The sequence below is a fragment of the Polyodon spathula genome, chromosome 39 (genome assembly GCF_017654505.1).
Source record: "Polyodon spathula isolate WHYD16114869_AA chromosome 39, ASM1765450v1, whole genome shotgun sequence".
NCBI classification, from domain to species: Eukaryota; Metazoa; Chordata; class Actinopteri; order Acipenseriformes; family Polyodontidae; genus Polyodon; species Polyodon spathula.
The window spans coordinates 2,971,809-2,998,237 of record NC_054572.1 but is presented as its reverse complement, the minus strand read 5'-3'; the positions used below and the strand labels follow the sequence as shown (position 1 = coordinate 2,998,237).

The 26,429-nt window shown below is 47.2% G+C and overlaps 1 protein-coding gene across 1 annotated transcript in view; it reads left to right on the top strand.

The window, feature by feature from the left end:
- LOC121304755 (kinesin-like protein KIF21B) overlaps positions 1-26,429 on the top strand; it is a 48,217-nt gene that overhangs the window by 21,166 nt on the left and 622 nt on the right. The window contains exons 5-34 of the mRNA XM_041236135.1: positions 112-246; positions 597-770; positions 933-1,048; positions 1,354-1,549; positions 3,400-3,589; positions 3,873-3,936; positions 4,064-4,279; positions 5,362-5,440; positions 5,848-5,971; positions 6,255-6,443; positions 6,908-7,107; positions 7,284-7,391; positions 7,670-7,738; positions 7,860-8,098; positions 8,427-8,574; positions 8,727-8,921; positions 9,185-9,286; positions 9,520-9,685; positions 10,004-10,064; positions 10,155-10,212; positions 10,373-10,578; positions 11,027-11,101; positions 11,316-11,429; positions 14,452-14,490; positions 17,423-17,559; positions 18,476-18,656; positions 18,749-18,913; positions 19,927-20,044; positions 20,345-20,515; positions 23,104-23,303. Of these exons, the coding sequence (XP_041092069.1) occupies positions 112-246; positions 597-770; positions 933-1,048; positions 1,354-1,549; positions 3,400-3,589; positions 3,873-3,936; positions 4,064-4,279; positions 5,362-5,440; positions 5,848-5,971; positions 6,255-6,443; positions 6,908-7,107; positions 7,284-7,391; positions 7,670-7,738; positions 7,860-8,098; positions 8,427-8,574; positions 8,727-8,921; positions 9,185-9,286; positions 9,520-9,685; positions 10,004-10,064; positions 10,155-10,212; positions 10,373-10,578; positions 11,027-11,101; positions 11,316-11,429; positions 14,452-14,490; positions 17,423-17,559; positions 18,476-18,656; positions 18,749-18,913; positions 19,927-20,044; positions 20,345-20,515; positions 23,104-23,303 (4,235 nt within the window). The remainder of the gene's footprint in view (positions 1-111; positions 247-596; positions 771-932; positions 1,049-1,353; positions 1,550-3,399; positions 3,590-3,872; positions 3,937-4,063; positions 4,280-5,361; positions 5,441-5,847; positions 5,972-6,254; positions 6,444-6,907; positions 7,108-7,283; positions 7,392-7,669; positions 7,739-7,859; positions 8,099-8,426; positions 8,575-8,726; positions 8,922-9,184; positions 9,287-9,519; positions 9,686-10,003; positions 10,065-10,154; positions 10,213-10,372; positions 10,579-11,026; positions 11,102-11,315; positions 11,430-14,451; positions 14,491-17,422; positions 17,560-18,475; positions 18,657-18,748; positions 18,914-19,926; positions 20,045-20,344; positions 20,516-23,103; positions 23,304-26,429) is intronic.

Below are 26,429 nucleotides of genomic sequence, written 5' to 3'. Positions count from 1 at the left end.
TTTAAAGGAGAACAGCTCTTAGAATAACTGTTAATTGTATATCAGAACAAACCATAGAAATACAGTTAAAGTCCGTTAATATTTGCCTTATTGTTTTGAACCTGCTTGCAGCTGATTCAGTGTCTGAAGCTAGGTGCTCTGTCCCGCACCACGGCCAGCACGCAGATGAACGCTCAGAGCTCCCGCTCGCACGCCATCTTCACAATCCAGCTGTGCCAGATGAGAGTCTGCAAACGGCCGGAGCTGGTGAGTGTCAGGGAGGGCTGAGCACACATTGTGCACAGACTCGCATTGTATAAATTGAACACACCATATACATAGCACCATTGTATACATCGCACACAGGCACACAGACACAGAGGCTCACAGGCACACACGCACACATGCACACAGGCACACAGACACACAGACACAGGCATACAGACACAGGCATACGCAGGCGCCTAGGCACACTGCTTTACATTACCATTTACTGATATTAAATTCACAATGTGTGATTCCCAAGGGTAACGTCTAGAGGAAGTAACAGGTAATGGCAATTATTTCTTTTCCCATTCCTGTACGTTGGGCTGGTTGTATCATTCTTTTTGTTTCAGGCCGATGGCGGGATGAATGGCATTCCGAACGGCCCGCTCACCCAGCCCGTGAGTGAATACGAGACTCTCACCGCAAAGTTTCACTTCGTGGACCTGGCAGGATCGGAGCGCTTAAAAAGAACCGGGGCTACAGGAGAGCGGGCCAAGGAGGGCATCTCTATCAACTGCGGGCTGGTAACTATGTGTAGTGATATCAGCTTTGCAATGTGGTGATGTCTGAAAGGCGCTGTGGGGGCAGCTGAGCTTCCCAAGACGAGCGCTCACTGCGAGGGTTAGGGCGTTTGCATACCAGCACTGCAGCTGCTGTCTCATTGAACTGCTTTGCTTGCCCTCCAGCTTGCCCTGGGGAATGTCATCAGTGCGCTGGGGGATCAGAGTAAGAAGAGCTGCCACGTGCCTTACAGGGACTCCAAACTGACGCGACTGCTGCAGGACTCGCTGGGTGGCAACAGGTAACCTGAAACAAAACCTGCTGACTCTCCGTCTGTGAGTAGACAGTCTCACTGTAAAGCTTTGTACTGCATCGCTGTGTGCACGTCTGAGTGCAGCACCTGCCATGAATACGGGATCTTGCGTCTCAAGTGATTTAAAAACAAAGTCATGTGTAACAGGATCTGTATGTTTGATTTTGACGTGGGTGAATGTGGGTGTGCCTAAGATATCCTAACGCACAAGCTGTACTCTTCTGTGTGTGCCTGTGTATGTATGTGTACAGTATGCTCTTGCCAGTGCTCTGACCGACCTCCCATCCCTGCAGTCGGACGATGATGATCGCGTGTGTGAGCCCGTCGGACCGGGACTTCATGGAGACCCTGAATGCGCTGAATTACGCCAACCGTGCGCGCAACATCAAGAACAAGGTGGTAGTGAACCAGGACAAGACAAGCCAGCAGATCAGTGCTCTGCGGGCCGAGATCGCACGGCTACAGATGGAGCTCATGGAGTACAAGGCGGTGAGTGGAGCTCTGCAGGGACACAGAGCTCACAGTGTGCCCTACCATCAGCACAGGGGACCCCAGAATAACTAGCAGCACACTGCTCACACACCTCCGGGGGGCTTCTCTGTGTGCCCTGCCATCAGCAGGGTAGCACACACCAGCACAGGGGACCCCAGAATAACTAGCAGCACACTGCTCACACACCTCCGGGGGCTTCTCTGTGTGCCCTACCATCAGCAGGGTAACTTACACCAGCACAAGGGACCCCAGAATAATTAGCAGCACACTGCTCACACACCTCCAGGGGCTTCTCTGTGTGCCCTACCATCAGCAGGGTAGCACACACTAACAAATAAAGGGACATGAAGTGTCAGCACAGGTCCTAAATGAAGATAAAGGGAGGTGTGCAATTATCAGGAAACTAGCATTACAGTATATTTACCACCTGGACATGCAGCTATAGTTTGTGAACTCTGTTCTGAATGAAAGAGCCAAATCGATGACCAGGGAGTTCTTCCGTGCAAAAAGTAGATTTATCACAAGTGGAAAATAATGTAATTTTTGCTTTACTAGCTTCAGCCTAAGACTGCAGGTTACCAACCAGTAACAAAACCTTAAAAGAGACTTTGAAATTCAGTGAGCCCTTGTCACAGATAGCTCGGTGGTGACGTCAGACCAGGAAGAGACTCTACGGGGTGTGAAACGCTGATGCACCTGTTTATTACATTATAAATGCAATATTTGTACAAAGCAAAACACACTACACCAAAAGAAAAGGGCATGACGTCCAAAACATACAAACACAGCGAACAAGTGTAAAGCCAGCACGAGTAGCAGTTGTTATTATCTTTGTGACCCCGGCCTCTTTTACACAGCTCAGCCTGGGCTCCAGTGAGAGATCCCTGTCTCTTTTGCACAGCTCTGCCTGGGCTCCAGTGAGAGATCCCTGCCTCTTTTACACAGCTCAGCCTGGGCTCCAGTGAGAGATCCCTGTCTCTTTTACACAGCTCTGCCTGGGCTCCAGTGAGAGATCCCTGTCTCTTTTACACAGCTCAGCCTGGGCTCCAGTGAGAGACCCCTGTCTCTTTTACACAGCTCTGCCTGGGCTCCAGTGAGAGATCCCTGCCTCTTTTACACAGCTCAGCCTGGGCTTCAGTGAGAGACCCCTGTCTCTTTTACACAGCTCTGCCTGGGCTCCAGTGAGAGATCCCTGTCTCTTTTACACAGCTCAGCCTGGGCTCCAGTGAGAGACCCCTGTCTCTTTTACACAGCTCAGCCTGGGCTCCAGTGAGAGACCCCTGTCTCTTTTACACAGCTCTGCCTGGGCTCCAGTGAGAGACCCCTGTCTCTTTTACACAGCTCTGCCTGGGCTCCAGTGAGAGATCCCTGCCTCTTTTACACAGCTCTGCCTGGGCTCCATTGCTTGTTAATCGCTCAGTCTGACCCAGGCACAGTCTGCATGTGAACCGTTTTGGCAGGAAGGCAAATTAATTCTTCCCTGCCGACCTAAAACACCCGTACAAAAATACATCCGTGCATTTAAATAATAATAACCCAACACAACATAAAGTACATACAGGGGTGAGGTATCATCCACCACAGCCATATATGGCTCAAGATCTATCTGCTGGACAGCCCTGCTCTAAACTATTACAGAGAACCTTGGCGTGTCCAGGAATGGAAATAAAAACCACATTGCATAGCACTTTGATCCATTCCTGGTTTTACTATGAGTTCAATAAGACACACCTGAACTCGTTACTTGTGCACACTGTGGCTAATCAGGCTAATTGTAAAAGCTGGACTAGGACGAGCTGCTCTGCAATAGGAGTCTTATTCCCATCGCTGCTGTCTTCCTTGCGTAGGGGAAGCGTGTGGTCGGGGAGGACGGTTCAGAGGGTTTTAGCGACCTGTTCCAGGAGAACTCGATGCTGCAGAAGGAATGCGACACCCTGAGGATGAGGGTCAAGGCCATGCAGGAGACCATCGACGCGCTCAACAACCGCATCACACAGCTGCTGTCCAACGAGATCTGTCAGGTCCTAGCCAAAGCCGGTGAGCTACCTGCCAACCTCACTAACTGAGCTCCCTGTCAGCCTCAGTTAACTCTTAGCTATAGGAAATGCTCCTTACATTGCATGGATGTGTAAGATAGGATCTTGTTTAATTAAAAAATAAGTCTTGCTCTGAATCTCATTGTAAATATCTATTTATACATGCAGCAGTTAATTGAATCGGGCCCTTTTTATGAAGTTCTAAGTAGTTTCTAAAGATGAACTCCCTTTTTTCTTTTATTTTTAAAAGGTTTTCTCTTTCTCATTTAAAAAAACTAAAACAGGAGATGGCAATGAAGAAATTGGCGCGTTAATCCAGAACTACATCAGAGAAATCGAGGCGCTCAGGTAAACAACACCTCCGTCTAAAGCACAAGCATGTTGGCTGTCAGGTCTACCTCCATCTTCATTCACGAGCATGCTGCCTGTGAGATATTCATTGTGAAAGCGGTGCCGGGGCGGGCTTGTTTTGCAGGAGCAAGCTGCTGGAGAGTGAGGCGATGAACGAGTCTCTGCGGCGCAGCGTCTCCCGTCTGTCCTCTCGCTCGCCCTACGCAGCCGGACTGGCCCCCACAGGAACCCCGGGCAGCCCCGCCGTCTCCATGGAGACACAGGTCTCTGATGTCATCAGGAGGGCAAAGCAAGACATCGAGAAGCTGAAGAAGAAAGAAAAGAAGCAGCGAAGGAAAAGGTACGTTGGAGATGCGAAACAGAAACAGCAATACACTCTCAAACCTTTTGGAATGAATAATTTAGAATCTGAAATGAAATGTTCACGTGCTGTTCTGAACCTCTATGGACTTGAATCGCAGTATAACCCCAGTCTGATTCCAGCTTGAAAGTGCTTACATGCAGAATATACAGATGATTTGGGAATCCATTCATTGAACAGGTAGCTTGAGCCCGGTTCGTTTATGCATAGACACTGGAGATCCACGTGGTGTACTGGACTGTTGCTGGCACAGTGGGCTGCAAGCCACACTCTCCTGTGGTTCAACTGGTTCTCAGGGTGTCACACATTCTCAATTTCATTTTAGATTTACTGCCGAGCACAGCAAAGTGTCGTGAGCCTGAAAGTGCCTGTTATTATAATTATTATAATTATCACCTTCCATGTCTCCCCCCTTGCCAGCCACGAGAATCCAGTTAGGACTTTGGCAAACGCTCAACACCCTGTCGTAAATCTGTGAGCTGTTACTGTCAGGGATTATTGCAGGCTGCACTATCATTCCATTACTTGAACCTGTAAAGCACATTCTAGCATGCACGAAGTTATTGCAAGCAATTTGCATGGTAACCTCGGAGCAGGATCTATATCAGTTTATTCATATTTTAAATGCACAATAATCGTACAGTAACTGGAAGACTTTGGCACAGGGTTGTTAAAGATCACACAGTAGCTGGTAGATTTTGGCTCAGGGTTGTTAAAGATCACACGGTAGCTGGTAGATTTTGGCTCAGGGTTGTTAAAGAAAAACAAGGTCAGTTGTCAATCTAGTAATGCCCTCTGCTGAAGTTTTTAAAGCTACTAAGAACCCAAATATTTGTTTGTCCTTTTCATTTTGTAGGTTTTTGATATGCAGAGTTAAAAGATTTTTAAGCCCTGTTAGCTTAGAAGGCATCTACCAGAGGATAAAGTTGTGTGAGATCATACAGTGGGTGTGGTTGATAGTCTGTTCTGAAGAATCCTGGAGCCAGGTTTCAAGCCATTGTTCCTGAAGAAGTGGCTTCGCGTTTCCAGGGCTTAACTGTCACTCATGTTGTTGTCCGCAGTCCGGAGAAGGAGGGATTCAAGAAGAGAGCTAAACTCCAGCATGAGAACGGGGAGGCAGAGTCCGATGAAGCGGAGGAGGTAATGGGTCTGGCTGGAGCACTGCAGTGCCTTGCCAGTGATACACATGCCAGAAAATCAGTCAGCAGAACCTTTCTTACACCCTTCATGTGAACCTCCTGTTCCACACACAGAGTGTTTATCACAATTCCCTTGAACTAAACAGTCCTGCATGTATATGAGCTGCAGGTGGTCCTGCATTGTTTCTGATCGTTTCATGACTTTGACAGTCCCATTAGAATGTTTGGGACAGTCTGGGAGGCGGGGGCGGGGCTAGATTCTCAAAGCTGTTTACTCTAAATCGTCATGAGCGCAGGTTTTTTCTGAATGAAACCTCTAAAGCGATTAAGAAACTGAACAGTTTGTTTAAAAAATAAAGCATCAGTGTGAGGAGTGGTCCTGAACAATGTGCTGTGCTGTGTCCGCAGGAGGAAGAGCAGGAGGAGAGTGGCTGTGAGGAGGAGGAAGAGGAGGATGGGGAGGGGAGAGAGGAGGAGGAGTACGAGAGTGAGGAGAGCCTGCAGGATTCCGACTCCGACTCCGAAGAGAAAGGTGAGCAGTTACTGTGGGATCACAATCCCAACCCAAACGCACAGGAACCCTGTAAACTGAGGATATCCCAAACTGTGGGTGCTAAGAGATTGTCTTGCACTATTTTGTGCTGCCTCCTCCTCCACGAGAGAGTGTCTATGAATAAACAGCCACTGATGTTCAGGCCCTTTGAGGACGGCCATCTCGTTCAGATCGGTAGCTGGTTCCTTGTGCCACACTGATACGGAGCACCGTGGCATGCTATTGGCTGTTGTTCATGTGCTTCGTTCTTTGTCTCTCCCAGAGAATTACCAGGCAGACCTGGCCGAGCTGACATGCGAGATCGAGATCAAGCAGAAGCTGATTGACGAGCTGGAGAACAGCCAGAAGAGGCTCCACACGCTGAAGCTGCAGTACGAGCAGAAACTCATCATGCTGCAAAATAAGATCCGAGACACCCAGCTGGAGAGGGACCGGGTGCTGCACAACCTCAGTGAGGAAGGAGGGAGCAGGGCGGGGTGGGTTGGGGGGGGGGGCTCTTAAATAGCTTGTGCAGAAGCTTGTTTAAAGTGTAGTGCTCGCTGTACAGATTTTGAAAACAGGTTAATAACATAGCAGTGGCTTCCAGTTGCCCCATAACATGATTCCATTCCACTACCACTTTCTTTGTCATTAGTTAGGCACAGTCTCTTAACTATGGCTCCTGACTGCAGCATTATAAAGAGAGAGCAATGGACTCTCCATTGCATTTGTGTGTCTCCTTTGTTATAAGATGCACGATGGATTTCAGACTGCTATGGGCTGACCCCCCCCCCCCCCCCCCCCCCCCATGTGGCCAGACGAGTGCTTCGCACATTGAGCTTCTCTTCTAGCTGCGTTAGTCACAGTCCACCACCCTTCTACACCTGACTGAACTCTGGTCTCTAACAAGTACGTTGTGTTTCTGCTGCTGCCCAGTGTCTATGGAGAACTACACAGAGGAGAAGGCCAATAAGATCAAGTCGGACTACGAGAAGCGACTAAAGGAGATGAACCGTGACCTGACGAAGCTGCAGGCGGCACAGAAGGAGCATGCGCGGCTCCTCAAGAACCAGACCCGCTACGAGAGGGAGCTCAAGAAGCTGCAGGGAGAAGTGGCTGAGATGAAGAAAGCCAAGGTGAGGCTGAGCGAGACTGGGTGGCTAGGTATTGATTGAGGATAAAGTATTATAAGTTCAAAAAAAGAATGTGAACATACTGAAAGCCAGTGAAGTAATGCTGGAGCTCCAGAGATTGTGTGATTGAGCCCTGCCTGCTGCTGGGAGCTCTCTGAATGGCTTTGCTTGCTACGCAGGTTGCTTTGATGAAGCAGATGAAGGAGGAGCAGCAGAGGAGGCGGCTGATTGAGGCCAAGCGAAATCGCGAGATCGCCCAGCTGAAGAAGGAGCAGCGCAGGCAGGAGGTGAGCTCACAGACCCCCCGGGGAATGGGGAGAGAGCCCCACTCCCCTGAGCCCCACTTTCCAGATTCAAAAGAAGGCAGAACAGTGTGAGAATTTATGTGAGTCGAGGGCAGCTTTTTTGGAATTTGTACCCATTGTATTCCTCCCTGCACTGGAGGGGCCCATGCGGAACATGGTCCTATCCACCTCTTGGGAATGCATATGTAAATGCCACTGATGTTCTGATTGTGAATTCAAAATCAGCTGTTTAACTTTGCATTTCTGATTTTGTTATTTAGTATCAAATTCGAACTCTGGAGTCACAAAAGAGGCAACAAGAAATAGTTCTGAAAAGGAAAACTCAGGAGGTAAGAGTGAACTATTAACAAGCGCTAAGCTTTTTCAAAAGGGAAGCCAGTTTTTAATTGAATGAATACCTACTGCATTAAGTTTTTTAATATTGTTTTACGGGAATGGATTGCTCTGCAGGTCTCCGCTCTGCGCCGGCTCACCAAGCCCATGTCGGACCGGGTTGCAGGGCGGGTCAGTCGGCGCCTCAACACCCTGGACTCGGGTGCGGAGATGTCTGCCAGCACCACCTCCTCAGAGCCCGAATCTGCACGCTCGGTCTCCAACATCGTGCGGCAGTGGAACAAGAAGATCAACAGATACCTGGAGGAGCCCGAGCCAGCGGTCAATGGAGCAGTTAATGGGGCCCGCACCCCCAGGTCAGGAGGACTGCCCTGCACACTCACTCACTCACTCACTCACTCACTCACTCACTCACTCACTCACTCACTCACTCACTCTCTCTCAGTCTTTTTCTCTGTGCTTTCAACTCTCCTTTCTTTCCGTCATTTGGTAACATTTTCTTTTATTTATTCTTTTTCCTATCCCTTTTCAGTCCTTCTTTTTGTATTTTACATTTACTATATTTCTCCCATCTCTACCTTCATGAGATCTTTGCTCATTTTTTACATGACCCAAGATTGCTCCTTGCAAGCATGAAGTTAGAGGAATCACACCCCCTTTCTCTGCCTGTGCTCCTCTTTGCAGGAAGAAGTTCCAGAGGAAGGGGGTGGGCGGCAGCTTCACCAAGGTGGCTCGGCAGAAGTGGCAGGCTCTGGAGCGCCGGATCATGGACATTGTCATGCAGAGAATGACCATAACTAACATGGAGGCAGACATGGACCGGCTCATCAAGGTATCTGTCTCTGTTCAGGGCTCCTGCACATTCAGCACCTCCTGGTGCTGTGAAGCTCCAGAGCTGATTCTTTCCGGGACTCCCCTGTCATTGAGCACCTCCTGGTGCTGTGAAGCTCCAGAGCTGATGTGTGTAAACCATGTGCTTTCCAGAAACGGGAGGAGCTGGCGGTGCAGCAGGAGGCGCTGCTGAGGAAGCGGGAGAAATTTCTGAATGACCCGCTGGAGGACGAGAAGCCCCTGCAGGAGATGAACGAGGAGATCGAGGTCCTGAACGCCAACATCGACTACATCAACGACAGCCTCTCTGACTGCCAGGCCACCATCATGCAGATTGAGGAGACCAAGGTCAGTGGCACCATGACTGGCATGACTGCTGCATGCCCTTTACAGCCCAGGGCACCAGACCTTGCACTGCAGGCCAGTTATCTAGCAGGAAACGAATGCTATTAGGAACCAGATTTTAGTTGTGTTTTGAAGACTATTTCAAATGCTTGCATCCCTGGGCTTCATAATTAAGTAACAAGGTTATAATGAACGAGTTACTACCCATTTGAGATCAGGCCCTGTGATTGGTCTGACCTGATTGTTTGAATTGACTGGTTTTGCAGGACGAGCTGGATTCTGTGGACACCTCGGTGGTCATCAGCTCCTGCTCCCTGGCAGAAGCGCGCCACCTGCTGGATCACTTCCTCAAGGCATCAATTGAAAAGGTAAGACTGCTCAGTATCTGTATATTGACAAGGTAATGCGCCTCATGCATCTGTATGTAGCTGCTGCTGGAGGTCATTCCTGAATTATTACTGTGCCCTGCATGGGCTTATATTCTCCAGCATTGACTGGCTGTTCTTCTTGGTGTCTTATAGTATAGAGCAGGTGAACAGCACTGATGATATGGTTTTATATTGGTCCCATTGTAAGTGCTTCCCCCCTCTGGTATGCTCAGGGTCTGCAGGTGGCCCAGAAGGAAACTCAGATCAGACTGCTGGAGGGTCGGCTCAGACAGACGGACATGACCGGCTCTGCACAGAACCACATGATCCTGGATGCGCTGCGGGAGAAGGCAGAGTGCATGCCGGAGCTGCAAGCACTCATCCACAACGTGCAGCAAGGTGGGGTTATTGCTATTAGCACCAGCGCCTTCAATGAAACCATATACAAAATACAACAATTCATAAACAGGACTAAATAAATAGTGCAATCCCTTTTGCAGTTTTCCCATGGTAAAAACATGCAGATACCATAGTTTACCATGCTGTACAATTCAACTTACCACACCTCTGGGCTTTACATTACTTGCCTATGGTACTGTAGCCGCCATGTGGCATAACAAGTTGGAAACACTGCCATCTAGTGGTTATAAACATGTGACAGTATTGTGCACATGTGTTGACTGTGTATTCCATGACCGTTTGTGTGTGTCTCTCCAGAAAACGGATACGCCAGCACAGACGAGGAGGTGTCTGAGTTCAGCCAAGCTTCCGAGGGGAGGTGGGTGTCTGTTTAACAGCAGGGCATACTGTCTGTTTGGATTCTAAGCTCTGCAATTCAGGGACCCTAATGCCTATTCTATTCTTTCAGTTTCTCACAGTCCTTCACCTTGAAGGTGTCTGCAAGCCAAGATGATTTTAAGCGGAAGGTAGGAACTTTACAATGTGACCCTATATTATAAAAACCAGGATGTGATGATGAAATCAAGTGCTTGATCCTGTTTGACAGTATCTAAGTTACACACAGACACACACACACACACACACACATACACACCCAGAGCCTGACAGTGTCCATGTGCATTGCAGACTGAGCCCAAGCTGTCTGTCCAGATGAAAGCTGTCTCTGCAGAGTACCTGGGCCCGCCTCTGGACGTGTCCTCCAAGAACATGGCCAGGTCCCTGGCATCTCTCAGCGAGATCCGAGAGAACAGAGTCAGCTTCTCCATCAGGGACTCGTACAGCAGAGACAAGGTGTCCCACACCATCAGCCTCCCCACCAGGGGGAACACCTTGTGAGTGACGCCAGAACCTCTCTATTCAGCCTCTTACTGGTTCATAGCAAACAAAGACACTTTACAATTGTGCAACAGAACGTGTACTCAACTAAACCTCTCCTCTGATACAAACTGACCATGATAAAATAACAGAAACTATACTGAACTAAAAGTCTCCTCTGAAACAAACTGACCATGATAAAATTAAAAAGAAGTACCCAGGTACTGAAAATGTGAATCTGACGGACTGTTGTGTCACCTGTATAGTTCAAATGCAATAGATCCCTGTTTAAAATGCAATAGATCTCTGTTTAAAATGCAATAGGTCCCTGTTTAAAATGCAATAGATCACTGCTTAGTTCTAGTAAGCTCAAAGTAATTGCATGTGTTTTTAACATTTGGCACACCTGACAATAATAAAATACATAAAATATGTTTTTAAATATACCCTTTTGAATGATATCAGTCCTAGGCAGTCAAGGGGACCTGAGAGTTCACCACTAAACAGAAGAAAGTCCTATGACCGGGGACAGCCCTACAGGTAACAGGGAGCAGGGAATTGTATTCCTGGGTAAGGTGGTGGATGTGGGCTAGGATGCATTAGAGATGCATATGTGTTCAGCAACATTAATGTTATTCACATATAAAAGAAATTGTAAGTTGGATTTAGGTGATATTATCTTCTTGGGTTTCTACTGTACAGTACTTGGGGGATGTGCCAAACATTTTAAAGAAGAGCTTTCTTTGTTCGCCAGGTCTCCAGAAGGGGGGTACACCCCTCCGTCCTCCCCCCCTCTGAGACCCCGCAATGACAGGAATGTCTTCTCCCGTCTCACTAGTATCCAGAGCCAGGGTTCTGCGCTGGACAAGTGAGTACTGACCATCGTCCACACGCCCTCCCTTTCCATGTGTCTGACCGTCGTCCACATGCCCTCCCTCTCCATGTGTCTGACCGTCGTCCACACGCCCTCCCTCTCCATGTGTCTGACCGTCGTCCACACACCCTCCCTCTCCATGTGTCTGACCGTCGTCCACACGCCCTCCCTCTCCATGTGTCTGACCATCGTCCACACGCCCTCCCTCTCCAGGTGTCTGACCATCGTCCACACGTCCTCCCTCTCTAGGTGTCCGACCATCGTCCCCACACCCTCCCTCTCCATGTTTTGTGACCATCGTCCACACGTCCTCCCTCTCCATGTGTCTGACCATCGTCCACACGCCCTCCCTCTCCATGTGTCTGACCATCGTCCACACGTCCTCCCTCTCCATGTGTCTGACCATCGTCCACACGTCCTCCCTCTCCATGTGTCTGACCATCGTCCCCACACCCTCCCTCTCCATGTGTCTGACCATCGTCCCCACACCCTCCCTCTCCATGTGTCTGACCATCGTCCCCACAACCTCCCTCTCCATGTGTCTGACCATCGTCCACACGCCCTCCCTCTCCATGTGTCTGACCATCGTCCACACGTCCTCCCTCTCCATGTGTCTGACCATCGTCCCCACACCCTCCCTCTCCAGGTGTCTGACCATCGTCCACACAACCTCCCTCTCCATGTGTCTGACCATCGTCCACACGCCCTCCCTCTCCATGTGTCTGACCATCGTCCACACGTCCTCCCTCTCCATGTGTCTGACCATCGTCCACACGTCCTCCCTCTCCATGTGTCTGACCATCGTCCCCACACCCTCCCTCTCCAGGTGTCTGACCATCGTCCCCACAACCTCCCTCTCCATGTGTCTGACCATCGTCCACACGCCCTCCCTCTCCATGTGTCTGACCATCGTCCACACGTCCTCCCTCTCCATGTGTCTGACCATCGTCCCCACACCCTCCCTCTCCAGGTGTCTGACCATCGTCCCCACACCCTCCCTCTCCATGTGTCTGACCATCGTCCACACGCCCTCCCTCTCCATGTGTCTGACCATCGTCCACACGTCCTCCCTCTCCATGTGTCTGACCATCGTCCACACACCCTCCCTCTCCATGTGTCTGACCATCGTCCACACGCCCTCCCTCTCCATGTGTCTGACCATCGTCCACACGTCCTCCCTCTCCATGTGTCTGACCATCGTCCCCACGTCCTCCCTCTCCATGTGTCTGACCATCGTCCCCACGCCCTCCCTCTCCAGGTGTCTGACCATCGTCCCCACAACCTCCCTCTCCATGTGTCTGACCATCGTCCCCACACCCTCCCTCTCCAGGTGTCTGACCATCATCCACACAACCTCCCTCTGCATGTGTCTGACCATCGTCCACACACCCTCCCTCTCCATGTGTCTGACCATCGTCCACACAACCTCCCTCTCCATGTGTCTGACCATCGTCCCCACAACCTCCCTCTCCATATGTCTGACCTTCGTCCACACAACCTCCCTCTGCATGTGTCTGACCGTCATCCCCACAACCTCCCTCTGCATGTGTCTGACCATCGTCCCATGCTCTCCCTCACTGCGAAGGACTCTGATTGCCTGGTCACTTGTTTTTGTTGACTCTTGATTTCAGTTTCACGTCTGTGTCGAGATTGTAAAGTCACTGGGATACTTTGCGCTACTGCAGCCCACACCAGGGCGATGCCAAGTCCAGTCAGGGACACAGGCAGACAGGTCCTGATAAATAGAGGCCAGTGGCAGTGCATGTGCCTTGGTTCTCCAGTCATGTTTTTTGTTCTACAGCGGCAATGCTAAAGTTACCTTCCAACCGCTCTGTATAAGCATTGATTACCATCATCACTTTTTTTGCAGATTTTTTTTTTAAATGCATAGGAGTATCAAATGAGTATTCACTTATAGCACATTGCAATCATTAACCTGTGTGACAAGATATTGTGCCGTTGAGCAGGATCAGTAATAGATTGAATGCAGAAACGATAAAGTGGTTGGGGATATCCGCGCATTGCTAAAAGAAAACTATAGCATGCACTTGTTAAATGCTTGCTGTTCTTTTATGTGTACCTGTTGACAATGAAAGAATGGCTCTTCAGTGCCGCGCTTGAAATGCTCCCCAAGTCAGACTCTTCAGTGGCTGTTCTGTTTCTGCACACTTAATATGTAGCTCTTTACCTGTCCCAGCTATTACACACATGTGTTAAATCAACAGTCCTATTCAGCTCCATACGTTGGCAGAGTTCAAGAATTCGGATCTAAATCCGCTGGATGAGAAGTGATCCTTGTTGCGTGAGATTTGAAATCCTCTCAGAGCTCGCCCGCCTGGATGTGTTTCTGTTTGTTCCTCGTCCTGTAACCGTCCCGTCTCTGTGCATTTCTCCTGTCGCCCCCCTTTGCTGTGTTGGAACCTTTCCGTGTTGGGTATGCCAAGAGAAACTCCTGTGTCCAAAGCACACAGACTGGGATCTCCAGTGCCTGCCTGTTTTTCAATTTAAACATTTTGTTGCCACTCTGAATAGCTCCTTTTACAGAACACTGCAAGTTTGATCAGTGATGTGTTAGACTTGATTAAAAGAGAATTTGAATTTGAATTGGGAATTGGTTTAAAAAAAGAATTGGAATTGAAAAACAGGACCCGACGCAGAAAACAACAAAGGATATGCAAGCCTTTTGCATCCAGGGGCGGACGGACTCATAGCTTCTTCTCACAGGGCTGTGTACAAACAGTGCCTGTATCCCTTTCTATCTACTGCAGTGATTATTAAAGAGACAGCCAGCGTTGCTATTGCCCAACAAAGCAGAGATGGGATGCTGTCTAGAACTTGCTGTCTCAGTGTCTGTCTGGTCCTTAATCCTGGCATACCTGCTGCTAACCTGACGGATTTGCTTTCCCCTCCTTGTATTGGGATTCGTCTCTGCTGGACCGGTCCCCCTCCCTCTCCCCTCCTCTTGTGTTAGGACTCCGCTTCTCTCCTGTAACCCTGCTGCTGTTTCTGTCCATAGGTCTGACGACAGTGACTCCTCTCTCTCGGAGGTGCTGAGGTATAGGTATTTCTCTTACTGTCTCGCACTGTGCAGGCCTGTGTTAAAGCCTCTCCAGGGCTGCTCTGCCTGTGCATTGTTGTTTGCATGCTCACCTTTTGTGTTTCATCTAACCAGTTTTGTGTGTGTTCTCACGATAGCGAGCTGAATGAACCTTCATCGTTCACAAATAAAAGAATCCTCAGGATGACAAAAGTGAAAAAAGTTTCTGTTGATATACTTACTTCAAGGCTCTGACCTCGAGCGCTTTCCACAAGTTTAGAGTCTGTTAAATTATTAGTTTTCGTTGTATTATTATTATTATTATTATTATTATTATTATTATTATTATTATTATTTATTATTATTATTATTATCTTATTTGAATATACAGTAATCCGTCGCATATCCCCCCATCACATATCCACCATAACAGTTTATCTGCCATGCTCAAACTTTTCAGCAATGTTAGTTTATTATTGAACAGAGAAGACTAGCTCAGAGATTGTAGACCCCACCAGTGTTTTCGTACACAGTGTTGTATGTGGTTCGTGTGCTGCCATTGCTGGTAGCGTCACGTGATCTGTTCAGTGTGTTGATATGTAAATAAATCCTGTTCGCTTGCACAGGGTGTATCAACTTCAGCCTCCACCTCAATCGCCTGCCTGTCACTCAGCAGCGAATGCACGCACCCACACGGCAGACGGCTGCTCTCTCATTAGAAAGATACAGGGTATTAATTCTTAACAAGGGATTTAGGGGAGCTCCCTAATAAAAGCTGAATCTCCAAAAAAAAGAATTGTGTAAATATAGTCATTGTTCCAGCTGTGTGTAGTGGTATTTCAAACAGGATTCATTCATCTGACTTTTTACATACCCACCCTTACTCTGGTCCCATCGCAGTCGGATACACGATGGATTACTGTACTGTATTTTTTTTTTTACAGTAATTCTTTCCTGAAAACATTTCAGTTGAGTTTTGAGGGGTCACACTACATTTAAGTTCCATTATTGTATGTGGTTGTTTTTGAATGTATTTATTTTAACTCTGTATGACCTGGAAACATCTAGAAGGGGTCCCTTCTCAATACCCAGTCAAGTAAACCCATTTGCAAGAGTTAAACGTGTTTCCTTTTGGTTTTATCTGCGGCAGGCAGCAGTGACAGGCTCCTCACAATCCCTTGTTCCAAACCCTTTGCAATGCTTGCCAGGGTGGTGCTGAACTGCGTTCCTTTGTAACGAACTATGGAAGCCTGCTAGGGCCGTTTTGCAATCTGAAACTGAGAAGGTTCATTCAGGGTACACAGAATTGCTTAATTGGTCCCTTTATCTTCTGCCACTTTGATTGAACTACGATTCAGGGACCGAATTAAACGATTGACGCCATGCTAGCATCGGCCATTTCAAGTTTTGACATGAGCTACATCAGCTGAAAGATTTGAGTTGATGCTGCATGAACACATCCTCCTTTTTTGTACTTTTGTTTTTGGGCTGGATATTTTATGATCTTTTTTTTTTTTTCGTCTGTCTGGATTATTTTGGCTGACCTGCATGTAGCTTTTATACTTTTCAGTTTTTGGAAATTTGGAAACTTTATTTTTTGTATATCTTTTTTATTGTGAAATCAGTAGTTGGTTTAGGGGTGTTTGAAGGGGTGAAGGAGAATGGAAACACCTGCAGTACGTTGCATACAGCAGTCAAAAAAAACACCTGTCATGTCTAGCACACACTTTCACAGACATGGGCTGTCCTTCACCATAACGATTTGTTAAGCAAGTACCATTGAATGTGTACACTGTTGGTTTCAGTCATGATAGGCAAGACAGTAGAAGAGAGGCATCGGTGGCTCTACTCCCTAATGACAGTGTTATGGCAGGTGTTTCTGGTTATTTATCCAACCACTGTACGTTTACTATTTTTACATTGTTAGCTTGGAATATGCCCCTGTTCGAAGGAGATCTATTTATGTCAGAACAGGCATGTTTTGCCTGCCTCCTGGGCTCAGTAAATAGAAAGCCAGGCTTGGCTCAGCCAGGGGACAGCTATCTGTTAACGTGATGACGCTTCCACTGGGGCGAGAGGGAATCGCACACTAATCGCAGATGTGACTACAGTACTTGTCTCTGGCACCATTCGGCAGATAGATTCTGACAGAGCCTGGTCTTCACCGTGTTGTAGTTCTAGCAGTGCCCTGTAGAGGGCATTATTGGTAAGAGCCGTGTTCTCTGAATGCTGAAAACATTGACTTCTTTGAAACTGCTTTCAAAGGAAGTGCAATCTACAAAAAACTTGCTCTGGGCTTTCCCTCAATGAGTCGTGTAATTTGTATGAAGACCAGAAATCTAAAAAGTGAAGTGTAGTTTTCTTTTAAGGTCAGGCCACAAAGGACGTGTTGCATAACAGTATCGTTATGTCCCTGCACAGAAAGCTGCGTTCTCTTTAGAGTAAATGTACTGACTCCTCGGTCTTCTGTGATGTACCGCACACCCTTTCAAAATGCATTACTGTCTAGAATATCTGGAAAGTGTGTCGTTGCAGATCTTCCTTGCTCTGCACTTAGCCATGTTAAAGCAGAGCTATTGATTCTGGGAAGCGTTTGAAGTGTCAGCTGGGACTTGGCTTCAGAACTCATTGCAGTTTAATTGGGAGGATTGTCCTCCCTTTCCCCTCCCTCCCCCTCTCCTCTAAGGCAGAGTGCAGGATAACCTGTCAGTGCAAGAACATTGCCTGCCTTTGAATTGTTATCAGGAGAAAAATACATGCTTTTTGAACAGGCTTTGTAATGCACTTTGGGAAGTTAAAAAATAAACGCACACAAAAAAACTAGGGCACAACCTAACTTTGTCCTACCTCTTGAATACCCAAGCAGAGTATTTTAATGGGAGATTTGTGAACACCAAGGGAAAGTCTTTTCGAAGTCTGTCACTGAATGCATTGTCTTTGGTGTCACTAGGGGTGTCATTAATCCCATTGGGGGTATCAAGGGCGCCAGGACAGCCCCTCTGCAGTGTGTATCAGTGGCAGAGGGGCACTCCAAACCAGTGCTGTGTCTGGACGCCACCGATGAGCTACTCTTCACCGGATCCAAAGGTGAGCTTTAGAAGGGGGAGGGAAGCTGTTCCAGTGGACTGGCAGCAGTGCCAGCCCTTTAGAGGGGGAGGGAAGCTGTTCCAGTGGACTGGCAGCAGTGCCAGCCCTTCAGAAAGGGAGGGAAGCTGTGGAAACCCTCAGTATTATTCAAACTGTTAAACAGATCACATGTTTCATTTTCAAAGAGTATCTCTGCAACTGAGAATCTCAGAATCTGTGTTGTTTTTTGGGGGGTCCTCATTCAAAAACTGGGGACCCTTATGTGCTGATAGCGTCCGTTCGTCCGTCTGTTCCGCTCCACACGGCGATCCATGTGTCTGTCTGTTCCGCTCCACACGGCGATCCATGTGTCCGACCTCCCGTTAACCCTCTGTGCAGTATGTGTGTAAGTACTGGTATTTTAGCTCTCTCCATGTGTGATAATCTGCACCAGTCCGAACACCTGTTCTTCCATTGCTTGAATTTGAATGGCAAATGAACCTAATTAACAATAATTATGCACGATGATTGTGCAGCTTGTCCTGCAGCGCAGTGCTCTGTTTTCTCAACCGCGTGACGATTCTGAAGCAGTAATCTACACACGATGAAACCCGTTGTTAGCTGGCTCGCACAGCAGTAGCACAGTGGTTCTGTCATCCTGTACGGAAATAGAAATTCACATACAGAAGAAACACAAACTCTGCAAAGCAAGATCTTATGATGATATGTCAAGGTTACAAGTGCCGCTGGGCCATCTGTGGTATTTAGTGAACTCAAACCTGAAATAATAAAAGTCAACCTCAATATGCACAGATTCAAATACCTGGTGCAGAAAGGATTTCAATAATAATATAGAGATTGGGAACAGAAGTTCGCTAACCATTGCCAGGTCTTTTTGCAAGTGTGATGTTTCCCTGAATTAACGTTTTTTCTACAGATCGGACCTGTAAGATGTGGAACCTGGTGACAGGACAGGAGATCATCACTCTGAGAGGCCACCCCAACAACGTGGTCTCAGTGAAGTACTGCAGCAGCGCCTGCCTGGTCTTCACCGTCTCCACCTCGTACGTCAAAGTGTGGGACATCCGGGACACCTCCAAGTGTGTGCGCACACTCACGTGAGTGTGACCTGATTCCTGAAGGCTGCTGTAATGCGATGTGTGTCCTGAAGGCTGCTATAATGCGATGTGTGTCCTGGCTTCTGTTCTAGGTCGTCCGGTCAGGTCATTTCGGGTGACGCCTGTGCCAGCAACACCACTCGAACCGTCACCACTGCGCAGGGCGAGTTCCAGATCAACCAGATCGCTCTCAACCCCTCCGGATCCATGCTCTATGCTGCTGCGGGGAACACTGTCCGCACCTGGGACCTCAACAGGTAACACTCCTGATATCAGACTTTCATTCAGCAGGCATTTATCAGCAACCCCACTTAATATCACTCAGGAAATCCATGCAACAGCTACTGGACACTTTTACATGTGAGTGAGGAGTTTATATGCACTATGAAGTAGCATGTCCACCACAATGTGTTCTGCATGTACAGTGCAGGGATGGAAAAAAGACTCCTATTGCACAGCAGTTTCACACATTCCAGGTTTTAATACCAGCGCGAATAACCACAGTGTATAGGCAACAAACTCACGGTGTGTCTTTTTAAAGTCATAGTAAGTCCAGGACTGGATCATGCTACCTGTATTGTTTTGTTTTATGAACCCTTCTGCTCTGCTTTAGTGCTTATCTTGCCAGGTCTTTGTTGATCTCCTGATGAAGTCAGCTTCAGCTGTTGGTTTTCACTCCCTCTGAAGATATATTGAAAGGTTTTGACTGTGTAAATAAGTAGACAGTTTTTAAAAAAATCAATTCAGATGGTATAAAAGCACATCCTTATTAAACGCACACCCTGTGCAGTACATTACAGCAAGCTGTCGTTGTGCACTCTGTCAGCAGAGTCAGTATAAACAAGCAAACATAATGTGTGTCAGGACAGCAGATCAACGAAATCCATGGCGAGATGGTCCAGTCTGATGTAAAGGATTATATATGTATATATTGTATATATTACATTCATATCCTATTTAGTAATCTATACATTTTTGCAATATATAAACCCTATATTGCACTATAGTTTTTTTAACTATATTATCTTCCTCTCTTCTTTTTTGATATATAGTGCAGGGAGTGTTGGGCATCACAGGTATATAGGTTAACATCAGTTGTCTCTGTTTGTTTAGGTGTGAAATGTGCAAAGTGGAACGGATTCAGGTGGTTTTGATGTGGGGCTGTCTCCCGTTTAACACCCTGATTGGATGAATAGATGGTCTTGCCTGCGATACCCGGCTCTATATATGTTCTGTTCATATTGATATGTATTGGTTGTTTCTCTTGCAGGATGCAGGCGATGGGGAAGCTGACCGGGCACATTGGCTCTGTGATGTGCCTGACTGTGGGCCAGACAGCTGGAAACCATGACCAGGTCATCACCGGATCCAAGGACCACTATGTCAAGGTGCAGTGAGCACTCGCTTCCTATTGGTCTGGATTTTCAGAGAAGGCTACATGTGTGTGGCCAGTTTCTTTTGACTAGTTTTGTAACATTACACATTGTTATTGTAATAAATGGCACTTTAGTATAAAATACAAAACTTAAAAAAAGTCTTAATGCCCCAGCCCGAGTTAAAACAAACCGGGCATGCTCTTGAACCCTTGTAGGAGTTATACAGTGCACACTTTCTTTGTTCGTCTCTTTTTGTTTTGTTTCTGTAAAGTCTGGATGTCAGAGTAAGGGTCGTTGTCGCTCTCGTTGCAGATGTTTGATAACGCTGAGGGGACAGTGGGGAACGTGGGTCCAACTCACAACTTCGAGCCCCCCCACTACGATGGCATTGAGTGCCTGGCGATCCAGGGGGACATCCTGTTCAGCGGGTCCAGGGACAACGGGATTAAGAAATGGGATCTGGAGCAGCAGGAGCTCCTACAGGTATGGGGTTTGATCTTCGGAGACTAAACGGCACCACAGCCTAGTGCAATAACAGAGACCCTGCCTGTGCTGTTACACACAACACTCACAGAGACACTGCCTGTGCTGTTACACACAGCACTCACAGAGACACTGCCTGTGCTGTTACACACAACACTCACAGAGACACTGCCTGTGCTGTTACACACTGCACTCACAGAGACACTGCCTGTGCTGTTACACACTGCACTGCCTGTGATGTTACACACTGCACTCACAGAGACACTGCCTGTGCTGTTACACACAACACTCACAGAGACACTGCCTGTGCTGTTACACACAACACTCACAGAGACACTGCCTGTGCTGTTACACACAACACTCACACTCACAGAGACACTGCCTGTGCTGCCTGTGCTGTTACACACACTACACTCACAGAGACACTGCCTGTGCTGTTACACACAACACTCACAGAGACACTGCCTGTGCTGTTACACACTGCACTCACAGAGACACTGCCTGTGCTGTTACACACTGCACTCACAGAGACACTGCCTGTGCTGTTACACACTCACAGAGACACTGCCTGTGCTGTTACACACTGCACTCACAGAGACACTGCCTGTGCTGGTGCACACTGCACTCACAGAGACACTGCCTGTGCTGTTACACACTACACTCACAGAGACACTGCCTGTGCTGGTGCACCAGGGCTATTGAAGCAGTTGCCTAGCTTTCATTCCTGGATTGTCTCTTCATAGGATGATGCTGTTATGTTCCGGACAATCTCGTTTTTCTAGCTAGTACTCATCAGATAAGAAACCCATGTATATTATGTGTGTATACAGTGTATGAGATATGGGTACCGCAGTAACGGTCTCCCGGGGGATTGGAACAGAGTGTACTGAGTGATTTGATTGAGTCAGAGTTGTTAAAAACAAACCAAAGGCAAGGTGCTGTTGATAATAATTGAGTCAAACCTCAATATCTATCTTGCCATTTATTTATTTCTGCACTGTTTGCGGAGAGTAATTGTATTGGTAACAGCTTTTGGATGGCAGCCTATATATAGAATAAGAGATCTATTCAGTTGCTCAGAACAGCGGCACATCAATAGAGCCCTCTCTGAAATGTAATTTCGTCTTTCTTTCAGTCTTGTGCTGAAAGGCTTGTCTGCTCTGTTTGATGTGTTTTGGGTATTTTGCATGTCTGGGTGCTGTGCTGAAGACTGCAGCAAGCATTATGAAAGGGATTCTTGCAACACTGTGTGTTAAAGTGTGGCACTTCACTGGCTGTGCCCACCCGTGTTGTAAAAGCTGTCGTCTGTCAGTAATGACCTGGAAGCAGCAAGTCTGAGTGTAGCACATCACTCATTAGAGTTTTGTGTTGGTGGGAGTGAAGGGGGTGCTCACGTTTAGGTCTGCAAACCCCTTTAACAATGTGTGTGCACTCAGATACCCTCACCTTTACTACAGCCCTGCCTGAACCCTCACCTTTACTACAGCCCTGCCCGAACCCTCACCTTTACTACAGACCTGCCCTAACCCTCACCTTTACTTCAGCCCTGCCCGAACCCTCACCTTTACTACAGCCCTGTCCTAACCCTCACCTTTACTACAGCCCTACCCGAACCCTCACCTTTACTATAGCCCTGTCCTAACCCTCACCTTTACTACAGCCCTGTCCTAACCCTCACCTTTACTACAGCTCTGCCCGAACCCTCGCCTTTACTACAGCCCTGCCCTAACCCTCACCTTTACTACAGCCCTGCCCTAACCCTCGCCTTTACTACAGCCCTGCCCTAACCCTCACCTTTACTACAGCCCTGCCCGAACCCTCACCTTTACTACAGCCCTGTCCGAACCCTCACCTTTACTACAGCCCTGTCCGAACCCTCACCTTTACTACAGCCCTGCCCGAACCCTCTCCTTTACTACAGCCCTGCCCTAACCCTCTCCTTTACTACAGCCCTGCCCTAACCCTCGCCTAGCAGATACTACAGCCCTGCCCTAACCCTCACCTTTACTACAGCCCTGTAAACCCTCACCTTTACTACAGCCCTGCCCTAACCCTCATTTTTACTACAGCCCTGTTGAACCCTTTTTACTACAGCCCTGTCTTTTGATTTACTACAGCCCTGCCCGAACCTCACAGATTAATTTAAAGCAGGTGATCCACTAATTTCTTAACAGGTGGATCCATCAACAAATTCTGAATTGTGAGACTATATTGCACCTGAGCAAATTTAGGCTTGCAATTACAAAGGGTATGAATACTTTTTTAATCTGATGTTTGTTTTTCATTTTTAGTAAATGGTTGAAACCTTTTGGAATTTTTCTTTTGATTTGACATGGTGCTCAAGGCTTTGTAGATCAGTGTGAAAAAATGTGTTTAATCTATTTCAAATTCTGAATGTGAGACTGTTAAATGTGAAAAAAGTGTGTGGGGTGTGTGTGTGTGTGTGTGTGTGTGTGTGTGTGTGTGTGTGTGTGTGTGTGTGTGTGTGTGTGTGTGTGTAATCCAACACATTTGTCAGCGCTTGGGACACGCTTTGAGGACGATCAGGTTTTTAGAAGTTTGTGTTTTTCTTGTTTGTTTTTGCATAGCAAATCCCAAACGCTCACAAGGACTGGGTGAGTGCCCTGGCGTACGTGCCCGGCCGGCCCATGCTGCTCAGTGGCTGCCGAGGAGGCATGCTCAAGGTGTGGAACGTGGACAACTTCACCCACATCGGAGAGATCAAAGGGCATGACAGCCCCATCAATGCCATCTGTACCAATTCCAAGCAGATCTTCACTGCGTCCAGGTGCGGAGGAGGAAAGGAAGGAGGGAGAGGGAGTGGGAGAAGAGAGAGGGACCCCTTTTATCTATGTTAATGATTTAAACTGTGGCAGATTTTAATACCGCAACTAACATTTTCTAAGCCTTCTCTCACATGTACCCCGCTGTGCTGCGCTGTTTTTTTTTTTTATTGTCATTGTCATCCTTGAGGGGTGGGGGGCAAGGGGAGTGTCAGTATTTAGTTCTGCTGCTGTTTTAAGGATAGAAGTAGAGCCCACTGAGACAACGTCCTGAGACTCTCCAGAGCCAGGACACTCTTACATGTTTTGTCATATTTTCTATTCATAACCAAAAACAAAGACACTTATTTCCCAGGTGAAATGTAGTTATTGATCTCGAAATTGGAAGCTAGGTTCCAACTCAAAGAAGTGATGGAGTTGTCAGTAATAAATGCCAGAAGCTGTGACACCCTCTGATCTCGTCTGTGTGAGGTGTGGGAGTAGCTGTTTGAAAGGGAATACGATACAAGGCGCCCATCTCCCCCTCAGTTATATAATTACTGTTCTCACAGCTTTCATCAACCTGCCTTGACATTCCTAGAATCCATTAATAATACATATAGTGCAAAACTGCCATAAAACTAAATGCGCCGATAGCTGCAGTAGAACTGGGATGACACATCGAGCTCTTTAATCTGCTGATGTTTGATGGCTTCTGTAGAAACAGAGCTGTTTCGTGGCAAAACTTTCTGTCCCTACTTCAGCAGATCTTCATAGCACAGGCTGCAGTTCAGCATCACCTTTTGCATTAAATGCAATTAGAAAAGTTGAGCTCTTTTTCCCCCAGTAAATGCATCCATGACGTTGCACAAGTTATTATTTTAATGCTTATATTTTCCGACTGAAGTTATATTAGCTGCAGTATAGTTGTTAGTACACCTATAGTGTAATCATTCGGTAAAACTGCCACACCACCTTTTGACTGTGCTGTGAACACATTGGGTGTACCCAAAGAATTGTTCAGTGCCAAACTTGTAGAAGCAATTCTACATCATGGTTTTAACATTTCCAAAGCAGCCAGGCTACTGTACCCTCAAGTGTTATTCTGTAAACCAGCCCTGACAGTCTTGCAAACTCTTTAGCTCCCAGAGCTCATCAGAGCACATTCAGATCTCAAGTGGAGACTCGAACACTTGGGAAAACCATCAACAGCTAACAACGCTTGTTAACCAGATCTCTGATCTGCAGTGGTGCCACCACGATGGAGGCAGGAGGAGCCAGTTAGACTCCAGAAACTGTTTTTGACTGTATCGAGATTCTCTAATTACCTTCATCCTTTAGTAGCACTGCTGAATCCCCTCCCCAGATTCATCTGAATGTTTGAAGTCTAATACTGGATTAGTGAACCTGGAGAGCTGATTTAAAGCAGGAACATTTTTGCAAAGAAGACCTTGTGTGTTAAAGTGACACCAGGTTTTGAGATTTCTTTTGAATCTTGCTTTTGCTTCTGACGCTTAACCTGCCGTTGTGGCACCTCAGCAAAGAAGTGACTCCTCCAGGTCTTTCTAGTTTCCTCTACTAACCTTTCTTTCTTTCTCCCTCGCTCTCTTACTCGCTCTCTCTCTCTCTCTCTCTCTCTCTCTCGCTCCTCCAGTGATTGTTGGGTAAAGTTATGGAATTATGTTCCTGGCCTCACTCCCTGCCTCCCGCGCCGGGTCCTAGCCATCAAGGGCCGTGCCACGACCCTGCCCTGAGCCTCCTCCTTCACTGTCCCTGCTTCTCCGCTCTGCGGTACAGTCCCCCTCTCTCTGGCATGCCTCTTTACCCTTCTCTGCGGTACAGTCCCCCTCTCTCTGGCATGCCTCTTTACCCTTCTCTGCTCTGCGGTACAGTCCCCCTCTCTCTGGCATGCCTCTTTACCCTTCTCTGCGGTACAGTCCCCCTCTCTCTGGCATGCCTCTTTACCCTTGTCTGCTCTGCGGTACAGTCCCCCTCTCTCTGGCATGCCTCTTTACCCTTGTCTGCTCTGCGGTACAGTGCCCCTCTCTCTGGCATGCCTCTTTACCCTTCTCTGCTCTGCGGTACAGTCCCCCTCTCTCTGGCATGCCTCTTTACCCTTCTCTGCTCTGCGGTACAGTCCCCCTCTCTCTGGCATGCCTCTTTACCCTTCTCTGCTCTGCGGTACAGTCCCCCTCTCTCTGGCATGCCTCTTTGCCCTGGAGCTCACTAGCGACAAATCCTCTGGCATGCCTCTTTACCCTTCTCTGCTCTGCCAGTGGGCCTCTTTGCCCTGGAGCTCATTTATATTTTACCAGACCTGAATATTTTATTTTTTTTTATTTTATTTTATTTCATTTCACAATATTGGTTCGTATTGCTTCGTTGTTTTTATATATATATATATATATATATATATATTATGTCTGTGTGTTAAGACCCCAAGCCAAAATACGACTCCATCGGGAACCCCAAAATCTTGTCGTGTTCGGCTTGGGGTTGTGTTGCGAATGATCCCACTGCGATGTAGAAAATTCACTTTACCTGAAGCCGATCTGCAGAAGAAGGCCTGATACCAAAAGATCCGACAGTCAAAGTGACACTACTTTGAATTACCAATTTGAATTTGAATTATTTCCCGGGTAGACCCAAATATGTCAAAATAGGCTACTTTGGAAATATAAAAAAGCAAACCAGAAACGTTAATGCGGTAATAAATACATTGCATGCCTATATTTTTTAATTAAAATTGCAAACCGTCTTTATTTATTTATTTATTTATTAATATTGTATGAAGCAGAAGATGATCCTGGTAAGAGGAGAATTGAAAGCTAGCTTACTTTAAGAAAGGAATGTACTGTATTGTATTTAGAGTATGTTCATCCTCAGCTTTAAACACTGAAGTACCTAAAATCTCACATAAAAAAAAAAAACAATAACTGTACAATTCTACTGATAGACCATGTTTATTCAGTTGTATCCCTTCATGTAAAAGAGAGACTAGTTGGAATTATACTCTGGGTAGTCCCAATTGTGTAGCCCTGACTAAATGTCTTTATTTATTTACATTTCAAAAGTACAAAAGCGGATAGGTAAAGTAAATCTTCTGCATCACGATGGGGTTACAAGGCAACCCCAGGCCAAACACGAAAAGA